This window comes from Lonchura striata, chromosome 9 (genome assembly GCF_046129695.1).
Source record: "Lonchura striata isolate bLonStr1 chromosome 9, bLonStr1.mat, whole genome shotgun sequence".
NCBI classification, from domain to species: Eukaryota; Metazoa; Chordata; class Aves; order Passeriformes; family Estrildidae; genus Lonchura; species Lonchura striata.
Genome location: NC_134611.1, coordinates 26251349 through 26278544, shown reverse-complemented (window position 1 = coordinate 26278544; position 27196 = coordinate 26251349). Strand labels below are relative to the sequence as shown.

The 27196-nt window shown below is 40.9% G+C and overlaps 1 protein-coding gene across 1 annotated transcript in view; it reads left to right on the top strand.

The window, feature by feature from the left end:
* CRB1 (crumbs cell polarity complex component 1) overlaps window positions 1-25549 on the top strand; it is a 92435-nt gene extending 66886 nt beyond the window's left edge. Inside the window, exons 10-12 of the mRNA XM_031505516.2 lie at window positions 873-1001; window positions 3907-4033; window positions 24830-25549. Coding sequence (XP_031361376.2) covers window positions 873-1001; window positions 3907-4033; window positions 24830-25036 — 463 coding nt within the window. The 3' untranslated portion in view covers window positions 25037-25549. The remainder of the gene's footprint in view (window positions 1-872; window positions 1002-3906; window positions 4034-24829) is intronic.
* Window positions 25550-27196: the final 1647 nt, after the last annotated feature.

Below are 27196 nucleotides of genomic sequence, written 5' to 3'. Positions count from 1 at the left end.
TTTCTTTTCAGAAAAAAAAAATCTTAAGGCTTTTAAATCTCTAAAACAATATTTTAGAGCTATAAATAGAGGAATTCAGAGTTGGTAAGAGAAAATAACAATAGAAAATAAGTTGTTTTTTTCCCCACCCACAGCATCTTTTCTGGGCTGGTCTTTTCCTCTCAGCGTACTCTTAGTCCCGATGGCTGCAAACACCACACAACCCACTTTTGCCATTGCTTCTGACACTGCTCATATGCTGTTTCCTATTCCTCCCAGACTCTCCTCTAGAAAGGCTGCAGGCTTTTCCCTTTAATTGCCCTTCTCTGCACACCCATAAAATTCTGCCCTCTAAGCATGTCCAATTCCTTTCCAAGAAGGCAAAATCCTTCTCCTTCCTTCAGAGGACTCCAACAAATCCAGTCTGCTGCATCCCAAAGGATGCAGACGGAAAATCATCTTCATGATTCCCAACTACAGTCTTTTAGGATATAATTACTAAAATTTACAGGTTTTGTTGACTTTTTCTGAGTAGTGAGAACATCCCCAGATTTGAAGATAACTTATGGTGGCCCAATATTTTTTATCTTTTGAACTCTTATAATAAGCTGTCCAGGTAGCACACAAAACCACATTAGTAATGTAAGTAGAGTGATTTCCATTTTTTTAAATGATAAATGAATCATAAATTTACCAGTAAATATTTGAAAAAGAAAAATTAAATTCATCAAATTAAAAAAGTTAGGCAAAACGTGTTCTGGGAGTCTTAAATCTGAGTTCCAGCTGTCATTCCTTTGGGCAATATCCTGCTCCCCTGCTTCAGCTGAGAGAACACGAGGCATCTAGAAACAAGGAGAGTGCAAATAACTGCTGCTGCCTTCTTGTTTCCCCAGGTATCGAAGATTGCCTTACACAGTGTGTGGGAATGAAGAGAGGAACCTCACGTGTTTCAACTACGGCAACTGCACCGACCTTGGCGGGGAGCTGAGCTGCGCGTGCCTGCCGGGCTTTGTGGGAGAACGGTGAGAGGCTTTGTCCTGCCCGTCCTTGGGGAGCACCTCTTCCAAAAGCTCTTCCAAGAGTCCAGGGGGTAACAGAGAAATACAGACAAAGCAGCTCTTTAGGTGCAGCAGTTCTTTGCTAGAGTGACTCTGAGGGTCTGAAGTATTGTGATTTTAGACAAAAATCACAAATGAACACAGCAAGGTTTAGTCCAATGCAGCACTAGTAATTCAGCCCAAGATATAATTTCTTAAACAGGGCTGCCGGCTTGCTTCTCTGTCCCTTTTTTTTTGCTTCTGTGCCAAATTTTCATGACAATTTAGAATGTTGCCTTCCATAAGTGGGGACACAAACACACATATCCTGCTCATATACATATACCAGCTACATGCTCTGGCACATGAATATGCAAAGCTGTTTCATTTTCACATGTCTGTGCTGTGAATATACAATCTATTCTATCACAGGGATGGTAAGAGGTGGCATACCTGGTAGCATGGTATACCACACTTTCTTGCTGAATGCTGAAGGGTGAGAACATAATGATTACTTTTAGAAGAGATTAAGGAATACTTTGTGCATGTTATTGTTTAGCCTGGAACAGAGGGACCTTTCTCACAGTGACATTTGTATCTTGTAGCACAAATCACACTTAATCCTGGCCTTCAAAAAGCAGGGAGGGCTGAGAGCCTCAGGGCAGGTGTCAGGTGCTGCAGAAACCTAGGAAGGCATTGTCCCAGTCATAGCCTAAACAGGTAAGGGCATTTTGGATAGAGAGACAGGAAAAAAAATTATTTACTCGTGATGTAACTAGCATCACATCAGAGTATAATATCCAAAAGTTCAACAGGACCAAGCTGTAACACAGAGAAGTTTCCAACAAAAGGTTTTCATTCTCTCAAAAACATATAAGCCCGCTGATTTTGTGGAAAGAGTACAGTAGGCTATAAAAGACATGAAATGAAGATTTCCACCCACTCAACGCACAGTGTAGTTGGCAGACACACTTGAATTGCACTGTTAACAGCCAGGTCACCTGTGTACCACCTCACAATATTCAACAAGGGGAAAAGGATACAATAAAATAAAATTTTAAGCAGTAAAAGCATATTCATAGCCACTTCTGCACTGCGTGTATTTCTTGCAACTTGGAGGAAGCAGAAAAGCACTTTTTCCTTCTCTCTCCCGCCAGCCTACCTGCTAACTGCAGCTTTGGGAATGAGCCTTCCTTCCATCCATCCCAGAGGCTGGCAGTAATCTCTCTTTTACAGTCCCCAAGGTTCTCATCTGGAGCCTGTGCCCGGCGAGCTGCGGGGAGCTGCCTGTGGCAGCCAGGCTCTCTTCTGCAGCCTCTCAAATGGACCATTTGGCCTCTGCTCCTCCAGGCTGCCAAACCATAAACCAGCAGTGCTCCCGTGCTTGGGGGTCTCACTAGATCAAATGAGAACATTTAATCCCTTTTTTGTTCATCTTTTTTTCAGGACAAATTGTTCAAATATATCTGTTAACAACAATATTAAAACCAAACCCCTTTGTATATTTATGTATTAGACTGATAAAGCAGGCATTTTCTTTTAAGACAATATTTCAGCCCTCAGAAAGCCACTCATACACAGTATAGAGAAATTCTATGCCAATCAATTAACTTAGGATCACATAAAAAATCCCAATAGACTTAATAGCAGGTGGAAAGGGAAATGTATAAAGATTAATCTTCATAAAAGAAGATAGAGCTCTCTCTCAAAAACAAATTTGTCATTTAGTTCTGGCTGGAACTTTCAAAATTACGTAAAGGGAGTCAGGTTTTTAAGAGTTTCTGAAACTCAGTTGGATTCAGGTACCTGATTCCCTGGAAGATTTGAAAAGTTGTTGGCTTTTTTTAAAATTTGCATAGGTAATTTCACAGCTATAAAATTTTTATACACTGGATAAATAACTTAGCTCTTTGAAGTATATGAATATAATTTACCATTTAAGGAAGCTAGTGAAAGAATATTTAGATTAGTAGAGTAAAGTTGTTTAATAAAAAAATGCTCTTCTCTGATGTAGGATTAAAATTTTGTTGCTTGGTTATGAATATGATTGAACAAAGCAATTCCTTATAATTCAGAGAGAATTTCTCATATTCTTCTCCAAGTATAAACCTGCATTTTTACCCAGAAAAAATAGGATTAACTGTTAGCATTATTTGATAAAAGGGAGCAGGGAATTAAAAGGGAAAATTTTCAGAGCAGAAAATCATCAAATGAGTAGTTTTCAGTCTTACATATCCCTTATTATGCTTCCATTGGCTGCCTTGAGAAATTATAACTCAAATTTCCTGTATCACCAGAATTAGCTCAAAGCCATTTAATGATACATATTAAGGCTTATGAAACCTTCATGCACCATTCTTACCTTTTTTGGGGCCCATCTCAGAGTGACTGGATAGGAAATTAGGCTGGGATCTATTGGCATTCCAAATTGAGGGAAGAAATGAAAAGGAAAAAAAAATAAACCAACCGAAAAGCAGGTGAATATTTCCAGGACCACTCAGCTGGCAAAACCACACATTTGTTTGACTTATATCCAGATTGCTGAGAAGGGAACTGTGCCCTCAGCTCCCTGGAACAATGAAAAGGACAAGCAAGCTGTCAGCAGGACTTGCACCAGAGCTGGCTCTGAGATCACACAAGAACTTGCATTGCACCTTGCTAAGCACCATTAACCATGAGGTGATGAAACAACCAGGGATGAAATTACCTGCTTAACCGTGTTTGGAAATCATACAGGAAGTTCAAGGTCTGAGGGGGGCTCATCAGCCAGTTAAAAAACCATCAACAGGTGTGGAAGTACGCCCCAGCGCATCTTCTGTCCCCTGAGGTGCCTGCTGGGGGCAGGGGACGCCTGGCTCCTGAGGCTGACTGCTTGCAGTCTTTCCTGCAGGTGTGAGAAGGACATTGATGAGTGCAGCTCTGACCCATGTCTGAACGGGGGCCTCTGCCAGAACCTCCTCAACAAGTTCCACTGCCTGTGCGACGTGAACTTTGCCGGCGACCGCTGTGAGATCGATGTAAGCGACCTCTCCTTTTTTGTCTCTTTGCTCTTGTGGCAGAATCTCTTTCAGCTTCTCTCCTATCTCATTCTGCGAATGGATGATGAGCCAGCAGTCGAGTGGGGTGATCAGGAAGACTATTGAGCAGTCTTTAAACTTTTGTGTTTTACTGCAGCAGAAGATGCCTTGACTAACCAGCTTAGCAAAGCAACACAAATAGCAGAGTTTTAAAACTTGTTTTATATTTCTTTGAATGTTTTTTCTATGAAACGCTTCAGATCTGGTTTAGTAAATCAATTTAGTTTTAGAACAAATGCTAGCAGATTTGTTAAGAGCTCGCCCCACCTTCACCTGAGCATTTCACCACATGGCACTGCCAGTGGGTGACAGTGGGACAACTAACAGGCAGCACAACTGTCACATTGACTGAGGGTGGCATGTAAACCCTACTGCAATGAGTGGCAGACTTGCTGCCTTCAGTAATTCTAATCTTAAACTAAATCATCCAGGTGGTCACTATTTTACATCACACACCATGTTTATTGCTGTTCTTTGGCAGCTAGGCCTCACACCTGTGAAATCACGAGTGATATTTTTGGATAATTAGGTAATGGCTTGGATTAGCATTTAACAACATGCTGAGGAGGCTCCCACATCCATTTGAATTAGTGTCAATCCTGCACTGATATCACCAGTCCTGATCCTCTGCTCCAGTAGCCTCTACACCTCCAATGTACTCTACTGAGATTAAATATAACCATCTTAATCTTAAACAACATTTCCCCTTTCAAGAGAGGCCCAGTAAGTATCTCAGACTTGAAATCATAGATTTGTTGGTTGTTTAAAGATTTCTGCAACTTTAAGTAAATCTGTTTTACTTATTAGTAGATCAGTGTCATCAGACAAAAAAAAAAGATGGGATTTTTCCTTCTTAAGAAGCAATCAAAGTAATTGGGTTGGTTGTCCATGGATTCTTAAAATAATGAAAAAAATGGACCTGAAAATTATAAGCACCAGGAGATTTAACAAAAATATAGCAAAATATCTTTGTAGTTGCCTATGAGAGTGCAGACATAACTGAAATACATTGTTAAATACTAAACATTTGTAAAAAGTGAGGTGGTTTTTTTTTTGTTTTTAACTATTCTTTAAGACAAAAACCCCATTTATGAATGGTGAAGTAATTTATTTGAACATTCATTGTTATATTTGCATAGATTCTCTATCCCTTTTAGTCATTTGAATAGTGTCCTTGCAAGAGGATTTGAAAGAATAAGTGTGTATAGGGTGGTTTTGTTACTCAGCTATATGGCAGGTAGCAGAGTTTTAAAGACTAACACCATACTGGGAGGTTTTCTGATTCCAGAGGGAACAATTGATCTTTTGGAGAAGTCCTTGAAAACATGGATATCAGTTTCCCCCACTTCAAACCTGCCCTTGTCCTCCTAACTCGCTGCAGGTTGGACCTGGTACATCCAGGAAAAGCAAATCCTCCCTTTAAATCTCCAGTGACATCAGGACACTTGAAATGTGTCTAAGTGAGATTTTAAGGTTTCTGTTTTACCACAGCAGGATATGGATGTGACAGTAGATCAAGACTATTTTTTATTTTCCACCTTTCATAAATGCCCCAAGATCTGTTATTTTTTTGGGTACCACTCAGTGCACAAATGCAGCAACGTTTGTGCTGTTAAAAACCCTACTCCTATTTTAGGGGGGAGGAAAAAAAGCAAACAAACTTTTGCACATTTGTGGAAAAAAAAGAATTATGATTCATCCCTGTCACATATTCCTGTTCTAGCATCTGCCTTAGTATGAAAATTAAGCACAGTGTATTTACCTGTGAGAATTGTACACAAGGATAATTTCTTTGCTGACTTTGTCATACCTGAAAAAGATTAGAGAAATGGTTTTTGTTAAACTCTTATTAAAAATAATCTTAAATAATTTTGTATTTTTTATATATATATAGATGGGAATGCACTGGAGATGAAATTAATGTAGCAGTGTCAGAAAGAAAACTATATATACTATCAGATATAGGTTTAGTTATCTTACTGGCAATCACATGTAATTCTAGAACACAGACAAAGAGAAAAGAAACACAATCAGACTGAATTTTGGATTTTTTTATTCCAATGAAAATACAGTTTTGGAAAATTGCTTTCATGTGGAGAAATTTAAAATAATAGCATCTTATGTTGGGAATTTCATTCCAAACTGTAGCTTTAATTCAATCATAGTTAAACCATTTCTCGGTTCAGTATTACTGAAATGAAAAATAATCAGAAATAACTTGAAATAAAAACTGTCCTATTTCAGAATGCTAACTAAAGACAAAGAAATTTTAAAACTTCAAATGAAAAAAGTGCTGCTACTAATTAAAGCTGTTCAAATAATTTCTTTTTTTTTTAATAGCTATAATTAAGAAAATAATGAAGTTTGGTTTGGTTTTATTTTCTCACTGGGTTTAGTTCAGTCTCCACATAACTAAATTGAACCATTATGTACTTTATAGAATATGCACTACAGGACACACTACATTAAGCAAAAATTTTATCATGGTCTTAATGTTGAAGAAAGGTAGAAAGCAATAAATGTAATAACAGTATGTCTGACATTAGACCTATATTCAAAATGTGAAAACAATAAGAATCCATTTGTACAGAGATTTCAATACTCTTTCTATTCAATACTAGACACTTGATATAAGTGTTTACGCAATATTAAACACAGGTTTATATTAATTTACAGCAATATGCAAATTATTATTCTAAATTCAATTAGCAGGGCATCAGTTCTCTCTTTCTTTTACTGAAAACACTCACCTGTAATTGAATTCTTTCCTTCCTCTAATGCCTTGTCATCATGAAACACCTCTGGCCTCAGAAATGCTGCTCTCTTCCTCTTTGTACTTCTGTATCCTCAACTGCATTGTGCACGTGTACATAAATTTCCTACCTTTATACACCAAATAAACCTTCTGCCTTTGTCTCTTTATGTCTGCTCCTCATTTCCTGCTGATGGCTCTGTTCATTTGCTTTCCGTGTGCCATGTTTTCTGAACACTTCACAGGAACACCACACACCAACCAAGGTTGCTTCATCCTGGGGTTTTCCAGGAGTTCTCCACATGTTCTTCATACATCTCCAGTGTTGTAATTGTACTTAAAATCTTCCGATAGTTGATTTTTTTTTTTTTAATTAAGAACACAAACTCCCTGCTGAGTTCATGCTTTCATGGAAAATCAGTATTTATAAAAAAAATAAATATCAAAACACACTCCTACTAATTTGGGCATTGAGAAGTTGGGAAAACATCCTCTCAATATACTCAATTAGAGGAGAGATGCAAGACATGCAAATGGAAGAAAGCCAAAAACCAAGCTCATGATTTTTGGAGGTATGGCTTGTGATGCTCCATGTTGGTGATATCTGTAATTAATCCCTCTATGATACTGAGACTCAAACTGGTTTTCAGATGCCAGGGACTGTCACTCATAAAGCTGGGTAATGAGAAGTAACAGTGTTGGGGCTTGAGGCAGAATTAAGATTTCTGAAAAGAGGGGGAAGATAGCAGTGATGGAGACACTGGAAGGGAGAGCAAAGGGATTTGCATGAGCTGTGGGATGAATGAAAGCATATTCTTCACTGTGCTTGGAAAATACACGAGGGGTGTTTCACTGAGGGCATGGCAGATTGTCTTTACTGACCATTGTTCTTACTTCTGGCCCTTAAAAATCCAGGCTCTCACTGAGCACTCTCTGCAGCCATATCTTATGACAATTTTAACTACAAAGAGCCCATGTGTTTCTGAATTTGAAAATATCCTTTATATATGCTTATTTAGATTTTCTTACTCCCAGATTACTGAGGAAACTAGATCCAATAATCATTTACTCACTACACATGACTACAGTCCATTGGTGAACCTAAAAATAGGAAAAAATCTGCTTCAAACTACCAGTGATGAAATAAGATTTCTTTCTTTCTTTGCAAATATTTTTTCTGCCCTGACAGCCAAAAGTTCAGCCAAGGGGGCATTTTACATCTTTATATTAACTTTCAGCACTTGAACGTACATATTTATATCTTGAGTTAGTGATTCTCCCTAAAAATAATTAAACTCTTGTTTGCAATAAATTATTGAAAATTTCTACTTCAAAACCCACAAGACTGGTTCTGAGAACTATAACCCTAAAAAGGCAATGAAATAAAAGCTGCAGCAAATCATCTTTCTCTGGTACTGAGATTACTATTAGTTGAAATGGATCTCCAGGGAGTAAAGACTAAATCCAGGGTTGGGTTGTTCATTTTGCTTTGTGTTTCAGGAGTGCCCTGAGCCCCATTAGACTGGGAGCACATCCTGCCAGGGCTGTGCCCTGCTGGTGCTGGCAAACAGCTCCAGCTGAGCTTTGGAATTGTTCTTTGAACATTGTCAGCAGCAGCACCTTTGGGACAGCACTCCCTCTCAAAACATACCCCCTTCTCCTTTGTATGTGTGAATATCCATGAAACTTGAAAGTGGAGGTGGGTTTCATGCCCCAGAATTGAAGCTGTGCTTGGTTCACAGAGCTGCTGCCATGTGCTGCACCACTGGTGCTTCCACGTTCTCTTCCAGCTGGTACCATTCCATCCTCCTGGGCACGAGGACAAGCATCATGCACTGGAGGTTATGATTCACATTTAATGTCATTAAAAATACACTGATAAGCATGTTGGATATGTTCAATATTGAATCAAAATTCAATAAAACTCTCTCAGGCTTCCATAGCACAGACACAGGGAATTTTGATCGAATCTGCTCTACAGTGATTAGCTAATGTATTCATTAACTGGAAGGGTTAGTAATATGAACGTAGCAAATGATACTTAATTACAATAATTAATGCCTGGTGATTCATGAATAATGCATTCCATAGCTCTTTACATATTCATACTTATGAGGCTATTGAAGGATAATTATCATTTGACTAAAAGACATGGACATCAGGATGTAACAACCAGACTGTTTTCCCCCAGTCCCATTGTGGCTTTACCTGCATGCCTTGCTCTTGTACACCTCTACCTTGTACATAGAAATATCAACAGTATTTTGGTTTCAAAGCCTATAGAGTGATCTAATGGCAATAATAACCATGCAGGTGAAGTTTCCACTCTGCACCAATTCTAAGCCAATACTCCCACCAGTTTCTGTCTTGAGACTGCAAAACTCTCAGAGTACTTTGCTCTCTTTGCCATTGGTACTGATTTTCACTTGTCCTGAACTTATGCTCTTTCCTACTGCAGATGGTTAGGACACTTCATACTTTAGAAATATTGGAAAAAATAGGAAAATTGGAAAATTAGGGTAGCTATATTGGAAGCACATTCAAATTGAAAAATTCTGCCCTAGATATTTGGTATTTCTGCTCCTATACACATATTTCAGCCTCCATATAAGCAGAAACTATGCTAGACTTCCCAAGAGAAGACCTTAAGAGTAATAGAGAAACAAAAATTTAAAAAAATTTAAATTCTTATTAAAATGTATTTTAAGGCAATAAGATAATTTTTAGTCTTATCCTAAGATTGAATGCCCAATGTTGAAAACACTAAGACAGTGGTTTTCAGCTGCCAGCCTCAGGAGTGTGGTAGATGAACAAGTAAATCTGGGTAAGTCAACTGAACCTGAAAAGTGTCTCCGGCCTGAGTTTCAGACACGCCACTCACTGCTGCTCGTGCACAGCATGAGCTGAGGAGCTGTGGGTGGCAGGTCACCATAAAGGTCCCTGCAGCTGTCACAGCCTGCAGGAGGGAGCAGGGCTCTCCCCACCTGGGGTCACTCCAGGCTCTCCTCGGACGCCCACGGGGCAGCCCAGGTCAGCACGGTGGTCAGGCTGAGCTCCTGGGGAGCAGCAGGCTGTGTCCCAGCGAGGAGCACCTTTGTACCTGCTGTGACTTCTGTCCTCTCCAGAGCTCCTGCAGCCTCCTGGAAAAGACTGGTATGGACAGTTTAACATTTTCAAAATGACACCATTCTCTGAAGGGCCCTGTCCTGATTCCACTGCAGGTGAGGTGCCTCTAATGGTACAATCTCAGGAAATCAGAGGGGTTTAAAACCACTCACCAGCATGTTCTGACATCATACTGAACCCAGCAGTGCTTGAGGACCAGTGGAGAGAGGACTGAATCCTTGCTCAAAACTGGTGCCCTCTGCTTGCAGCACCCACAGGGCCATGACATTCCTGCTGGGACTCCTGCCCAAGCAGGGAGCAAGCCCTGGGTCAGCAGAGCCATCAATGAGCAGAAGCCAGCTCTCACCTGTCAGCTTTCCTGAGGCTCCCAAGACCTGTGGGAGGGAAATAAGCACTCTGGGCTGTGTAACTTGCATCCTGCAAAGCTGCTGCCAGAAGCATAAAGGGCATTTCCTGGGACTTCTGATTTACTCTCTGGTGTACCTTAATAGGTTTGAGAAAGCCATCATCAGGGCAACTGTACAGCACAGGTAAATCTTTACAGTCTGATGGTAGTCTATTGAAATAAGATTATTTCAATGACTGAAATAAATTTTTACTTTTATTAGCCTGTTAGAATCAGCATAACTGGGCTGGGAAAAAGCTGGAGTTTATTTGTTTTCACGCCATTTGTGTGGCTGCAGATCACCCACCATGGCAGAATCATTACCATTGATGGTAGGAGCCAGAGAGGGCTCAGCTTTATTCCAGTGCCAGGTCAAATGTGGGGTAAGAAGAAACATCTTTAGATTTACAAAATGAGCAGCTCTGCTCTGGAATTTCTTGGAAATGTCACAATGCCATTTTTGCAGTTGTTTTTCAGAGCAAAATGATTCCTTAATACCCGTTGCTATTTTGTATTAGTCTGCATTCAGATCACAGGATTTGACTAAAACTTCTAAAAGGATATTGGATGAAACACATTTAATGTGTGTCACAACATAAGGTACAAAAACATTAGGATGCAAAGACAATAAGGTTATCTAATGTGTCCTAACTGGGAAAGACAAGAAAGCTCTTCACGGGGCCAGGATTACTGCACGCATCAGTGAGAACAGTTGAATATTTAATGTGCATGGTAAATATAGGCAGAAAAGGGAGCCCAATGACATATGACAGCATAACACTCTGCAGTACAGGAATCAGCTCCAGCACAGTGTTCACATAACACTTTAGTATTCAGACTAACACATTTTGTCTGTACGCCATTCTTTCTGTTGCAATGGCATTGTCTTCCCTATTCTCACCTTCTGATGTTTTCCCTGTGGACCCACATCCACATCACATGGGTATTTACTTCAGTCATTGTTCACTTTATAACACATTCATGCAGTCTGTGCCTGCATTGTTCAGATACTAAATTTTATGTCTTTTTTTTTTTTCTTATAAATTTCATGACCTAATGTTCTTTTCTATTTTTCAGTTCTTGATATGAAACTCCATCTCTAATAACATCTGAAAAAATTACACACTTAACTAGGCTTATGGAATATTACTCCACTGTAAAGGAATAAAAATAATTCCTGTTCTGAGAATCTGAAAAAAATTTTGGTTTGAAATGATCAAGAACATTTATCGATTTTGATACAGAGAACCATTTAAATGAGAGGCAGATCTTGTTAGCTGAATATTCTACCAATCTAAATGTGCAGCAAACACTGCAGTCCTTAAATTTATTCAAATCATATTTGGTAGAACAAATTTTCAAAAAAAAAAAAAAAAAGACCACTGAAGTAAAAAATGTGATACAGCTGTAATTCAAAGGACAAGGAAATCAGCAGCTTTACAAATATTTTTAATTATTTAGAGTGAACAGATTTTGCACCAGTGGAGACAGCTTGGGTTGTTGGTGGTCCCTGTGAAATGATAGGGTAGGGATTCTGGGAATTCTCAATCACATTAATACTTTGGGGTCTAATTTATCCATTACACAAATAAATGGAAATACTTCTCTTTCTGTCTGGGGCAGCACTGGTAACATCACAAGCTGTCCTCTTCTAATCCCCAGAGGGACAGGACCCTCTGTTCCCTCTTCTCCAAGCAGTAATCATTGGTGGGTGAATTAAAGGTGCAGTTGCTCCCCTGCTCAGCCTATGACAAGACCTTTTCTCCTCTTGACTTTGTATCAGTTATGCTGGAACAGGATGCATGCAGTGAGCACAGCCTGGCTGACACCTGGGAGATGGTAATCCTGGAATACCACCAAAAAAAAAAAAAAAAACCACCACAACAAAAACCCACAACCAACCAAAAAAAAAAAACCCCAACAACATAAAACAAAAGTACACATGCACAAAAAACTGAATACCAAAAAAAAAACCCCAACCCAAGCCAAAATAAACTCCAAAGGAAAGCCCAAACCTGCTCCCAATTAAAATCAGTGACAAACTAGAGACTAAGCTCCAGGAGGGCCTTGGCAACACCACCTCTTCTGCAAAGCTAATTTCACTTTGTATTCACCAATGCTAATGCATGTGTCTGGTTTTATCTAGGCTCACTCTAATCCCTCAGTGAAATGTCAGCATAGGCACAGATTTTATACAGGGATTTCACTGTTGCCTTTTTTTATCCCAAATGCTACCATTTTATGAACTAACCAGAATATTGCTAACCACTTCACTAACCAGTGAAGGACACTGCTGTGTCTCTTGGAAAACTGCACTTGGTTCTTTCTTATTTTATTGTTCCCTTTAATCAAACACAAACCTCGTTCAGGCTGAAAGAAAATGCTTGGTTTCTGTACATATGGAAATAAAACATATCCTTCAAGGTAGACCTAATGCCAGTAGTAAAGGTAGAGTCTTCTGTCACTTTCTACAGGTTTGGAAGTCATTATCCCCCCCAAATTTTCTCCTGTCCTTTCAGCAGGTGATACTGTCAGTGGAACCCCAGTGGTACCTGTGGATCTGTCTGGGGAATGATGAGTCCCAAAAACCCCTCAGTGCTGCCAGTTTTGCCATTTCTGGAAACCATGAAAAAGGGTGGTTCTGAAGGAGGTCCTGGAGGCACAAAGTGATACTGAGGCAAATGCAATTCCACAAATAAGGAAAATCATAAGTAAAATGGATTTGTAAAAGTTAAACAGATGGGGACAGCACTGAACACCTGGGTTGCATCTGAACACAGGAAAAATGACCTCATTATTTCAAGTGAATGCTTGGGACACCTCTGTAAGTGCCCAAGTGTTAATATCTTGTCCTTCACTAGGAACTGGACAGAGAGAGAGAGAGAGAGAGAGAGAGAGAGAGAGAGAGAGAGAGAGAGAGAGAGAGAGAGAGAGAGAGAGAGAGTCCACCTCCACCCCAAGATGTTTTAAACACTTTAAATCTACTAAAGCATTATTGGTACAACCTGCTGCTAAGCAATAATCTCCAAACCAGTGAAGTTCTTTAGATGGACTAGGCAGGAAAGCTGAATTTCCAATCAGTATCAGCTACCCACTCTGCCTTGGAGGAGCACTCAGGCTGCTCAAACTGCAACTGGCCTGAACCCAGAGACCTGAAACAACTTTTTTCAATTCCAGAAAAATTTGAGACAAAGATTCCTAGCTTCTGATTATTTCTTTCCATCCTCTCCAAAAACTACTGATGAAGGAGGAAGCAGAAGTATTCTTCCAGGAGAAAACACTAATATATGAAACTTCTGCCACAATATATATAACTTGCCTGATTTTCTGATTACTTTGCTAATGCATGAGTTTGGGAATATATTATGGAAGGATGCAAGTATCAATCAGAAAAGTTACTCAGAGCCATACAAAAAAGCATTTTGGAACTCACTGATCACATCTTTAGTTGAATTAAATGGGCTATTTATGAGTATGGAAAATATAGATAGCCAGCATGTAAAGAGTCAGGTCTGTGAGACTTCAGAGTGAAACTTTGACCGAGGATGAACAATTTTGAACACTGCAACATGACCACAGGCAGGTCCTTTAACAAAATGGGTCATCACTGGCTTAAGGCAGGTACCACTAGTGAGGGGGTGGAGCCAGATTCCTCCAATGTCTGAAAATATATAAAACCAAACAGGCTTGAATCTGTAATGGTCTCACGGGACAGGGAGTTGACCCTCAGGAACAGAGGAGTGAGGACTGCACTCAAGGGCATTTGCCTGAGAGGAGTCCTGCCAGGCCATCCTGGGAAGGATCATCTGTCCTGGTGCTCAGGCAATAAATAACAACAGGTCAGATGATGTGGAAGTGTGAGTTTAGTCCAAATGCCGACTGTAAACCTGTAGTAGGCACATATGAGGGATTTATTACCAGTGCAAATGCAATATTGCAGTTTAAACAACAGAGAATGCCATACTTCTCTCCAAAAAAATATGTCATACAGTAAAAATGCCTGATGGCAATAGCTCCATGAAAGATCACCTGTAAGGCCCAAGTTCTCTTGCTCAGGGCTTCCAGCAACTGAGCAAACACGCAGCCAGGCAGAGCCTGGAGGGCACACCCTGAGCCAGACCTCAGTGCCACTGTCAGGGGCAGTGCCCGAGCAGGCCAGGGCTGTGCTGCCCTGGGGTGACTGACAGGCAGAGTTTGGGCAGAGGGGAGAGATTAAATTCATTCACCATTTCCACCATGGGTTGTCTAACTGGCTCTGGGCTAATTGTGTTTCTATTTCATGCCTCAGTTCCCCTCTCTGACCAAATGTTGCTTTAAAGGCAGGCATTCTCCAAACTGAAAACTACTGAAAAAGAAACAAGGCACCAGGCAGGCTGCCCGTTCCACAGCAGACACTCACATCTGAGACAGGTGGAATCAAAGAGGGGTTGTGCCAGAAATACCTTACACCTGCAGACAGAGGTGACCTGACCCCATGTACTGCAGAAAATGTTACTTTCAGCCTGTATTGAGGAGATCTGAGTTAAACAGACTGGCCAGAAACAGGGTGAGTTGGCTTCAGAGTCAGTACACCTTGCCTTGGAGGACCAGAGATAAATTCAGTGAACTGAGTCAGCAGATTTCTTTCCCATTTCCAAGAAGTATGATCTTCAAGAAAATATGAAAATGTAGGAATTCTTCTTAAAAGAAAGACATTGATAGGGTTATCATTCCTTCCCAGCATAACAGAGTAAAACTCTCTAATCTGTAGTACAATGTATTTTCTGTTAGTTATCTTTAGGTGGCAGTAAGGTAAAAGCATGGAACAGAAAGTTAAAACAAATTTCTACTGCATTTTCCGAGACCTTTCTCTCATGTGCTGTGCTGGCTATAACACAGAAAGTGACTTTCTAAAACACCTTCAGCAAATACCCAAAAAGCAATTATCAGAGTTGGCTTCATCCAGTTCACATTCAGATGCAAACCTGTTGAATGCCAGCAATACTGATACAATGCTGTTAATACATTGACACAATGACAGATCCCATATTAGGTATGCAGTACTTGATCCAAGAATCCCTGAGGACAGTGGTGGGATTCAGAGGTAGGCACACACTCATAATTCTATCAACAAGACAAAAGCACACAAAAAAAAGAGATAAAAGTAACTCTGCTAACAAATGAAAGGTCTAAGTCAAGTCTGAATAATTATTAATAGAGCAGTTTTTAGATCCTTTTTCGTTTACAATTTACCTACTCGCACCTCCTCCAAAGTCTCTCCTGAAGATAAGCCATAATGATTTTTGTTATCTCAAATCAGCTTTCTACTAGGAAAAAAAAAAAAAAACCAGCCAGTGGGATAAAAACACACTGAAAGTTTTTATCAAGGAATATAATTAGCAAAGTAACATGACAGTGTCACTTAGCATGCTAAGGCAAATATTATGTAGTCAATAAAGGTCTATCTTATACTATTAATATTTACAGTTGGAAGCAGGAGATGGCTGCAATCAAAGTGCTGCTCCCAGCAAAGGCTCGCTGCTGACTCGATACCTTGCTGTCTGACAGTGTGAAACAGTCACAGCACTCCTTACTTCATCACCACTTGACAGCATCCTATTAATGCTAGGTAGCAACACATGGCTGGTTTGCAGGAGCTCAGCACCAAGAATGGAGAAGAATTTCATGGAACAGTTTTGAGATCATTGCCTTTGCTTATTAGCAGAGAAGCAGGGATGGAAAGTGTCTGGCAGTTACAAAATTGGGCAGGAATTGTAGCAGCCTGTGCTATGCCATACACAGCTGACCCACCTGTTTATTGTGCATTACTGGACAGAGCAGTTTCTCCTTCCCACAGAAGGTGGGGAGAGGCAGGGCTCTCAATTTCAGCACTGAGTTTCAGCAAGAGAACCAGGACCTGGGGGAAGAGGACCAGAGCCTGCTACCTATGGTCACAGGCAGGGACCAGAGCCCACAGGAGGAGGCTGCACCCTTTATATGCTGGGCTTTGATGGGTCCTTGGGGCTGTTCTCAAAGACCTGATAACAGAAATAAATAACACCTACCATTAATGTCACTGATTAAGAAAGAGATCTCAATTGTCATGTGCTGAAAAGTGGAGTTTTGAGCAACTCCACATTATGCACAAGTCAGGTTGTGCAAATCCATCACAGTTAATTGAGACTCATAATTCCTAATACAGGCAAATCATGTCTGATGAAAACAATGTGCAAGGAAACACGTTAGTGAGAAGAAACAACAAGCAGATATTCACTCAGACAGTACTTCCACATTTCAAATGCTTCAGCAAAATCTCTCTTGCCTTTTTTTATCCCCCTGTACAGAAGATACAGAAGGACAGATACATGGAAAAAATCAGATACATGGAAAAAATCAGAAAAGCAGAGGTTTTCCCTGCCCCGTTCTCTTCTCCAAATTTTGCCATTACCATCAGCCCCATCTTGAGTGTCACATCATCCTGCACATGCTGCTCTGACCAACAGAGACAGATACATGGAAAAAAACAGACACATGGAAAAAATCAGAAAAGCAGAGGTTTGCAGTAGGAATGGTTTAGTTGTTTCCTTGTCTTAGCTGCTGATAACCCACATTACCTTTCCCTGCCCCGTTCTCTTCTCCAAATTTTGCCATTACCATCAGCCCCATCTTGAGTGTCACATCATCCTGCACATGCTGCTCTGACCAACACCTGTGCAATCAATGAAGAAAACAGTTTTGAAATCCATTCTTCTTTCTTATAATTTTAACTATTTCACTCTGTCTACTGAACCTCTCTCCATCTTTTTTCCTTGGAAACTGTCCTGCCCTCATCTTCAGCACTGTAGCATCTTCTCTTATTCTTCTCCTGTTTGGGGGTTTAACCTCCTGACCCCATCACACTCACTTCACTCTCCCATGACAGCAGACTTCCTCAAAAGGCCTGTGTGCTCTTCCAAATCCCTCTTCATGTGCCACTTCTACTGTGGCAACTACAGGGATGCAGTAAACTCAACCTGGCCACATGCAGGGAAAAACAGAAAGCCAGCGTTTTCAGTGATAGTCTTGAGTTTAAATATCTCCCATTTCTTCCTGCAAGATGCTTGCCTGATGAGGCTTTTATCCACCACCAAGATGTACTCGCACAGAATCTGCTGTCTCAAAGCTGCAAAGCAGTTATCCCCTGTGAAGAAACACCACCTGATACACTGTGCTGGCAGCCACGCGCAGAAATAATTCTGTATGATGCCCCAAAGCATTTCCCAAACTGGAAAAGGATGTTGCACCCCAGAGACTGACACCTTTACTAAAACATTTGTCTAGTCTGCTATATAGCAGCTATGGGACAAACTCCTCCTCAGCATGGCTTGCCTGGATTTGCACCAGCTATAGATTTTTCCCTCTTATCCTTTCAGATTGCAGCAGATGGTGAAGTTCCTACACCAGAGGCTGTCGATAGAATTTTAAAAGGCATCTCATAACAACACATTGGAGCTGCACATTTAATCTGTGCTGCACCACTCGGATGATCTTAAAAAGAGCTGGAACACTTACAAAATTAGCACTGGCAGTTGCTGCAGAAGCACTATCAAGGAGCCTCCTCAAAGCCCACAGCTTAATGAGAGCTGCCCTCCCAAACTGCCACCCAAATCACTTCTCTCACACTCTGCTGCCTAAAAGGCATTCAACAATCTGTGAGATACTGATCCAGCAAAACATCTGATGCAGATTTTAAGGGGCTGCTTCTGTACTTCTGGCTCTTTTGGGTGCATGGCTGAGCTCATGCACAGTCCTGGCCAAAACCAGGACTATTGTTCCTTTTGCCTAAGACAGACCATCCCAGAGGTACTAAACTCCTATGTCTGGCCTGCTTGCATTAAACAGTTAACACAAACCAGACATCAATACTACAAGTAGTTAAAAAATTATAGTTACTGTAGGTAGTGTGTTCTTGAAAGGTTAATTCCTAAAAGTGAGCCTTCCTAGCAGGAAAAGCTTCTTGGCCAAAAGCTAGTACTGCCAATAGAAGGCCACCTAAGCCACATATCAGCACTGAGGAGGGGAAAAATTGTTCTGCTTTAAACACAGCACTGTTTCAAGTGACCTGGGAAGGGTCCTGCAGCCCAGTGTGGGGAGGAGGAGGTCTGGGTAAGCTGGTCAGACTGGGAGATCAGGACTAATGTGAACAGCACCCTTGTTTCACTGAAGTCTGCTTTACAATTTAGTTGCAACGCTTCAGAGAGCTCCATCTCCAATCTCCAATTTCTTGCTCCGCTATAATTAGAACAAACCTCCTCATTAACTTCTGTAGTGTCACAACAGTGCAACTTCACGTGCCAGGAGGGAGGCTGTCAGAATTTCTTAATGAGGTGCCTTCTCTGCAAGCCCAGCTAAATCCTAGACTTCAATCATCTCCATCTTCCTCATATTCTCACAGACTGCCACAGACATAATTCTTCCTTCATAGTAAAGATTGCATTTTTATGATCTATAACTGGTCAAGCCAGATGACCAATTTATCATTATAGAAACTAACATGAATTCCTTCTATGCTTTTTCCTTGATTTCAAGAGCTGTCAGAAAACTAAAAGTTGACATTTTTCAGGAAGGAATCAATTAAAACTGTCAGGTGTCAACTAAGACAAACTATTCAAACTACATTATATAAAAAACATATATTACAAAGAGGTTGTAGTGAACATAATTTTTTTCAGAGACATTTCAAGGAAATATTCAGACAACAACACCCACAAGAAAACAAAAAAAGAAATCTAAAATATTACTTTAAATCTTTCTTCAAGATGAACTGCCTAAACACTGTGGATGTTCTGCACACACCTAAGTTTTTTCTTCAGCAATGTCTACAGGGGCAGGTACAGGACTCAGAGTCTCATTCAGGCCCTTCAGACAGTGGGATTGTATTCCCCTGCAGCTATCAGGAAAATAACTCAGGGCTGATGGCAGAAACACCAACAGCAATGCTGGAAATTCAAGATGTCTACAGCTCTTGATGTAATTCAGAGATATTTTCAGGGGGAGGTGAGGGACAACAGGATAATCTCCTCCCAGTGAACATGGGGCCAGCAGGAGAAGTTCCTAAGATGCAGAGGAAAAAGCAGTGATGCTACCTTGGGGTGTTGCCCTGCATACAGAAGGCACCAGAGACAGTTTGTGGCACCTACAGCCCCCCTGAACCAGAGCTCTGGGCTGGCTCACTGCAAGGGGAAGCAGCCACACCTTCAGCCCACTGAGATCTTCTTCAGGTGTTCAAGGCTCCACAGCTGAATCTGATCCTACAAACTATCCCTTTCTTACCCGTAAAGGAAGAAAAATTAGAGAAAAGCCCTGCAGTGGCCTTCCTAGGTCTGTTTTAAACTCTTACCTTCTGCTTCTCAATCTGAGAGAATTCAAACACTTTTCTTACCAGATAATCCTGAAACTTGTTAGGCATCGGGTCTACAGTACAGCAAATACTTCACCTTTCAGGAGTCACTTCAGGGGACAAGAGGAATGTCTGTACAATGCAACTGCCACTTTTGAAGTCCACAAGATGAACTGAAGAGTTCTGAGGTGTGCAGAAGGAAAAGGAGTTGGTGGTCTCACCGATGACAAACTGGAGAATCAGCTGAAGTGCACCAAGTGCTGCTTCCTTTGTTGCCTCATGTACCAAAGCAGCAAGGAGTAAACTATTCAAGGACCTGAAACATAACTTTGTATAGACACACTCAAAGATCAGTGCCCACATGGGAACAGCATTAAGCAGGAAACCAGGAAAAACCATTAAAGGACAAAGCAGTTAAAGAAAATAGGTGATGTTTATAACATCTTAAAAATAGTTTACCTTTTCCAGTGGCCTGTGCAGTGTTTGGCTTGACGTGAATCCTTAAATGAGTCCCAAACAGATGATTATTATTATTATTACTACTACTTGAACTCAACAGCCCAACAGCTCTTGGAACATGGTGGCTGGTGTTTAGCACAAACACAGCAGCTACATTTTGCAGGTGATGTGAGAGAGAGCAATAGGCCACAGTTTGCTAAAATGAAAAAAGAAAATCACAGAAAAGGGACTTCCTGTGCCCTCATTTAATGTACTAATAAAAATTAGAACAAAGTCAATATATATAGATTTATGGCCAATTTATTGCTGTTGAAAAGAAACTGTAGCCTCACAGGCTAGGGTTATCAATGCATCTCATGATAACAGATTTGTGTGTGCCTGACTGGATTTCTCCTTAAACTGCATAAATCCTTACTTCAATTCAGCCTGTAAGAGAAAAAAGTTCCAATAAGATGGCTGTAAATCCTCTGTGAAATGAACTCAGCATATCTGTGGGCCTTTTAATCAAGTAAATATGGCTTTTCTCTGGCTGCTCACTATTATCCCTATATGGCCCCAAACCTTTCAAAATAATTCTGCCATGGATTAGGACTGCTCAAGGCAGTTGTTACCACAGCAAATGGCTGTGATTTGGAGGCAGTAAATCTGGGCAGCACGGATCAGATGTTCTTACCAGGAATGAGCTGATAACCTTGTGAGTGGTGTCAGGACTCAGGATCTGAGACTTCCCCAGGAAAAGCTCCAGTGCACACGAGCAGCTGCAGAAATCCCCAAAAGCCCCACACGTGGCAGGGAAGGGGAGCTCCGTGTGTTTTAAATCCTGCCTTGATGTCTCTGTCTGGAGACGCATCCAGAACCAGGCACCTTCTGGGCAATGCTGAAATGGAGGTGGGCTAATCCCTCGTGCCCAGGCACAGAGGCAGACAGCTCCCACACCTCCCACACCCCACTGACACCTCCAGAGAACATCTCCCCAGGCAGCAGCACCCCAAGGAGCACTCCCTGCCTCCTTCACACCTGCTGCCATTTCTCTGCCAGCACCACGGCTGCATCCTCCTTCCCTCTCTGCTCTGGCTCAGCCCTAGTGTTGGTGGCCACACCACTCATCCCTGTGTGGCCACAAGGCAGGATTAGCTCAGCCCAGCCTTGCTGATGTGACACACACAGGAGGAGGAGGCCCTGAGCTGGGCTCCCCTGTGCTGTTCCACTTGTCTTTGGCACAGGTGGAAACATTCATTACAGCAAATCCCAAATATTCTCTCTTATAAAATAACCATTTGGGAAATGGCTTGCTTTAAGGTAAGCAAACATACACCTTTTGATACAGGTTGATAAATGCCTCTAAACTCCAACTTCCAAACTAGGCCCTTCTTACTCAAAAAGCAGACCAAGGAACCAAAGCAGAACAATAAATCTATTTCCATAACCAAATGAAGAAGCAAAACCCAGAGCTATAATGAGATGTCACTCTATTCAATGATTATTTAAATGTAATAATTAAAAGAACTTGTTTCTCTTCACAAGCTTCCCGGTGTCCTGTGGTAGTTTTTTTCTGCCAAGAGAAAATGAAGTTTGTCTTGCTCTGTCCATTTCTTTCCAGAGCTTTCCTCTTCTGCTTTTGAAGTTCTAGCCAAAGAACAACCCTTGCTGGGTACTCTGGAACAGCCTTGTGACAAACACCAAAAAACTGTGTGCTGCCATCTCTCAGCCCAGCAGCCAGGTCTTCACCAGTTAACATGGGGAAGGGAATGGTGGTGTGAAGCTGAAAAGTGATATTTGAGTGTGGTGGTCCAGTCCCTCAGGATGCCCTAGACCCAGCCAGGGGATCTGAGGCACGGATGGAGCACTGAGATGAGCAGTGGCACATGTGAGCAGCCCAGGGCACTGTGAAACATCCCAGAGGTTCACAGTCAGACCCATCCATGGTGGAAGCACCAGCAAGGAGTTGCCAGAAAAGCCTGAAGCACTGACATGGGACATTTAATTTCAAACTGCATTTTTAGTGAACACTTCCTTCTATTATGCAAAGCACACAGTATGGTCAGTGACAGAAAACCTCTTTTCCACTCTTTCAGCAGCACTAATGTTACTAAAAATGCTGCTCGAGCCTTTATTTGTGGAATCACTAGTTACAATTATTTCAGTCTATCATCATCACCAAACACGCAGTGAACAGACTCTGAGATGACAGGGGACAGAGCTTTTCATATATTTTTTTCCAGATCAGCCAGCTGATTTTTCAAATTAATTTAACAATTCAGCCATTAATTGCTAGGGAAGCAGTTGATTTTGATGGGACCAGACTGCAGAGCCTTCTGGCAGCTCTTGTTACCAGTCCAGTGCAACTGCCAAGGGGGTACCTCATACTGGAAACTTTGGCAGGGAGCTGTGGGGTGTTAAACCAGGGGACAGCACTGGAACAATCAGGGGGTTTTGATCAATAGAATTCACCTTAAAAGATGAACTAAAGCACTTTTCTTCACATTTAGAAATTAGAAGCAATATAGATAAATAAATAAAGTTAGCTTATGCATCTGATCATGGTAAACCCCCAGCTCTCCAGATATTAATCAGTGGGGTAACTTCTTTTACATATTGGCTAAGGATGGGTAAGGTTTCTCTAATAAGTAACTATTGCAAAATTTTTAAAAATACCTGTTATGATGATTTTAATTTGAGAATGACATTTAGATGTGTGACTCCATTTTAGCACGTTACAAGTTTTTTCTCCACCTCAGTTCTTTGCAAAAATTCTTCTTTGAGAAATCAAATTAATTTGAAGGTTATCTTAAATGAAAAGATACAGAGAGACATGCTTGCAACAGGAATGGGAAGAGTGTGGACTGGAAAACTGGAGACTGACTTCAGAAATTTCACTTATCAGGGGTGAGGCCATACCATCCATTTGCCTGTGGTAGTGAATTTCTCTTGCAAATGGCCTGTTCAACCCCAGGATCAGAGTTAACCTGGACTATCTTAGTCCTTATTTTCCCAGAGCAGGTAATGAAAATAAAAGAGAGCTTCTGAGAACAAAAATACCATTAAAAACTTGCTGCCTCTCTGAGACAAGAGGAACAAGGGTCATATAGTCCAACAGAGTACAGAGCAAAACTAGGATCTCAAATGTGTCTGTTACACCATCCAAAGATGAAATAACCTTCCCAATCCAATCCAATTTAATAGACCAACATGCTTCACGCCACCTTGTTTTAGAGTAGTAGTCATTTGCTCTGACACCTGCATGATATTATTTCTATTGGGAAAAATGTATTTAAAATCACAGGGACCATATATTTAGCCATCAAGGACAGAGGAAAATATCATAGTCGATCATTTATCCCCTGGAGAGAACCCCTGAGCCAAACTTGCTTTTACTATTATAGCAGGACCTTTTACATCAGTGTGGAATTGGGGAGAGGAAGAAAGAGGCAGGATTGTTTTAACGTTTCCCCCTCTGGCATTGCTGCTCTCTGGCAGAGGCACGAGTGCAGGGATGCACCCCCAGAGCATCCACGTCCAGTGCATCCATCGCTGAGTGCAAAATCATCCTGTGCTCTGGACTGGGATTGCCCTTCCTTGGAAATGGCACTAAAACATCCCACAACATGGAGCATCTAACTGGGGAAACAGGCTCTGACCTGCTGTTTTCTGTTTCTGAGTATTTGGGGATTTGGAAGTTCAGCCTCAAGCGCGCATTCATCTCGGGCAGTTCAGCTGTCACTTGTAATACAAATCAAAAGATGATGGATGGCAGAATCTGCCCAGAAGTTCAATTCCTGCTAGGGTCATTCTGTCCATAGTGACCACTTTTCCACACTAACTACATCACTTCATTGCTCTCCTCACCATAAGCATTTTTACACATGAAAGTGCATACATAGACTTGTACAAAACGTTCATCTACCAACTATAAAATTTCTCTGGTCTGAAGCTTCCCAGCTGACAGATTGGTTTATGTGCACTCTGCCTTCTGACATTATTACATTTCCCACTGCCACATGAAAACTGTAAAAAAAATCAAAAAATCAGAGCATCCTTACATTCATCCTGTACGGTACTGCTTATTTTTCTGTAGAACCTATGAAGTCTGTATGTGGAAGAGCTGCATGAACATTTTAAAGCTTACTTGTGAAAATACACTGATTATGCACTATTGTGCAGCTTCTATATGCTTATTTCATGCAAACATGCTGGTAGAAAAGTTTACGGGTAGGAATGTCTGTAGAAATACTACATTTCACAGTATTTAATGTAAGTGAAATTACTATATATTTAAGTATATATATATAAAAATAAATATTCATATAAGTTTCACTCCTCCAGCAAGAAATGTAACTCAGTATGTTCAAATTAGCTCATAGGAATAATAGGAATAGTGAAATACGAAGGAAATACAGGAATATAGGAATATAGGAAATATAATAATATAGAAAATTTCTAGGAATAATGAATTTTTATTGAAGTGGTTAAAAAATTGCTGAATTATACTGCAGCCCACAGGTAAATTAACTTGCAGGTTATTTTCAAGGTAAGAAGGAAATGAGTCCTTACAGGAAATTCATCTGGCTTGTTTTCTGTTTTCCTTCTGGGGTAGCCCAGGTGTGTCTCGGTCCTCTCTGGGTGGCAGTGACGTTGCAATGCTTTCCATCCTTGCAGCTGGCAGCTGAGTTGATGTCGAGCGTGTTGGCGGCCGTGGGCGCGCTGGCGCTGCTGGCGCTGCTGTCCCTGGCCGCGGCGCTCTCCGCCCTCGCCAGCAAACGGGCCACGCAGGGCACCTACAGCCCCAGCCGCCAGGAGAAGGAGGGCTCCCGCGTGGAGATGTGGAACATGGTGCAGCCACCACCCATGGAAAGGCTCATCTAGGAGAAAGCAAAGCCACTCCTCCATCCTCGGACGTGGCTGAAAGGGGGCGCTGTACATACGTTAGATATATTCATTTCCCTTCTGATCAATATTACAATGATTTTTTTCACTGCTTTCCTTTTAAGTTCAGTAGTGAACCAATGACATTTATCGTTGCTTTGGACCAGCCCATCCAAGGACAATTTTTATTTGCACTGGAAACTCCAGCGTTGATAATCAGCAATAGGCATTATGGACGGTAATGGCTCCTGGGATAAATGTAACTGTGTCCTGAACACCACAGGGATAACAGCTTCTCTTCTGCTCTCTCCTTTGGCTGCCTAGCAATCACTGCTGCAGAAGATGATGCAGACAAATCAACAAAGCCTGTACAATAAAGACATTGTAATTCTCTTATCAAAGGGTTTAGTACTAGAGCTGTGTCTCAGTGTATCTTCTTTCATCTGTTAATCAGGGATTAAAAAGAAGCCGTGTGAAAACTCTCCAAAATAAATGCTTCAATTTTGTTTTTCTTCCTTCTGGTTCTTTCATTTTACTTGCTGCCCCTCCAGCTTCACTAAGATGAAGGTGAAATTAATTTCAATTTCCACAAAAGCACATACTTCTCTTAGGATAAAAGACTGTGGCTTAAAATACTCAGTGGGCACAACCTGACCTGTTAGGAGACATGAAATCTAAATACCCTAAACAAATTGTGTACATCCACACTACTGCCTTTTTCCTATTACAGTATTACCCAATGATTCCTTTTAGAAAATTATTGTTTCTCACATTGCAAACATACATTGGCTGCCAAAAAATGTGCTCAAAAATGTTTCCTAAAGCTCATGGAAAATACCAGGGAAGAGGCAGAAATGGCCAACAGGTAGAACATTGACTTGAAAATAACTAGGACAAACTTGGTCCTTTCTCCTGGAACTGAGAGTTCTCATAAGATCATGGGCAAATAAATTTTATGCCTCAATTTTCCTCTTTTAAAACAGGAATAATCCTATTTAACTACCTCATAAACCTCAGCAGCAAAAGGGTTGCTTTGTGGAAAAAGAAATAAATGCATGAAATATAACAGAGAAGCTTGGAAGAAATCTTGTAATGAAACAGACAATTACATAGCTGTAATAAAAATCACATCAACACGTAATGCAATGAAACAAACATTTAATACAAAGGAATCTTGTAATGAAATAGACATTTGGAAATGTAAGTTAACAGTTGGACTCACTGATGTTAAAGGCATTTTCCAACCTTAACAAATCTATGATTCTATGTGCCAAAAAGGCTCCCAGGTCAAAGGGGGTTTTGGAATGTAGAGGCAAAATTTAACTGTAACTCATGCAGTCAATTTTCAGATGTATTCAAGTAATTAAATCACAAGCATTCCTCCCACACAAACTGAACCCACAATAAGGAGGCAACAGAGTGGAAAGTCCATGAAAGCATTTCTTTCTGTATTTCAGCTCACATGTGCCCACAGTGGTGAAACATCCCAGACAAACACGTCAAGCCCCAGATGATTATTCCAGGAGTTGCATAACAGAGTGTGCACACAGTATCCTAGCGTTTAACTCATATTTTCCATTAATGATCAATTCATAATTCAGTTTGGATGACTGCTTAAGAGATTACGAAGATGCCACTCACATTTATTTTTGTATGAGATGATTAACAGTAACTATGATAGTAAGCACATTCAGGACTTTTTGCAGTCCTCATCACTATCTTTCAAAACAAGGCACTACAGAAAATGTGAGTGGATAGTTGGATTCCAGCTGAGTTAGAAAAGCAGAATGTAGTCACAGCAAAAATGCATGACAGATTTTATTCCAGCCAAATTTATAGCTTCACTACTAGATCTTATTATTTTGAATGCAATCACTGTTGTACAGCTGCAGTCTAAATTCACAGAGTTCAAAAGACAACTGAGGAAAGAGTGGAAAAAGAAGTTACTAAAATTATGATAAGAGAGCAGAAATTCTTTTTTCTGGATCTTTTCAAATCATGGCTTTATGTAATTACAGATGCAGTAGCCTTTAATTTAAACTTGCTTTAGCCCAGCTTTTGGCCCATGAGACACTGCTGAGGCATAATAGAGCACACTGTAAAGTTTGTTAGGTGTGATCATTTCTGAAAAGATACATAAACACTGTGGGGGGAAAAAGG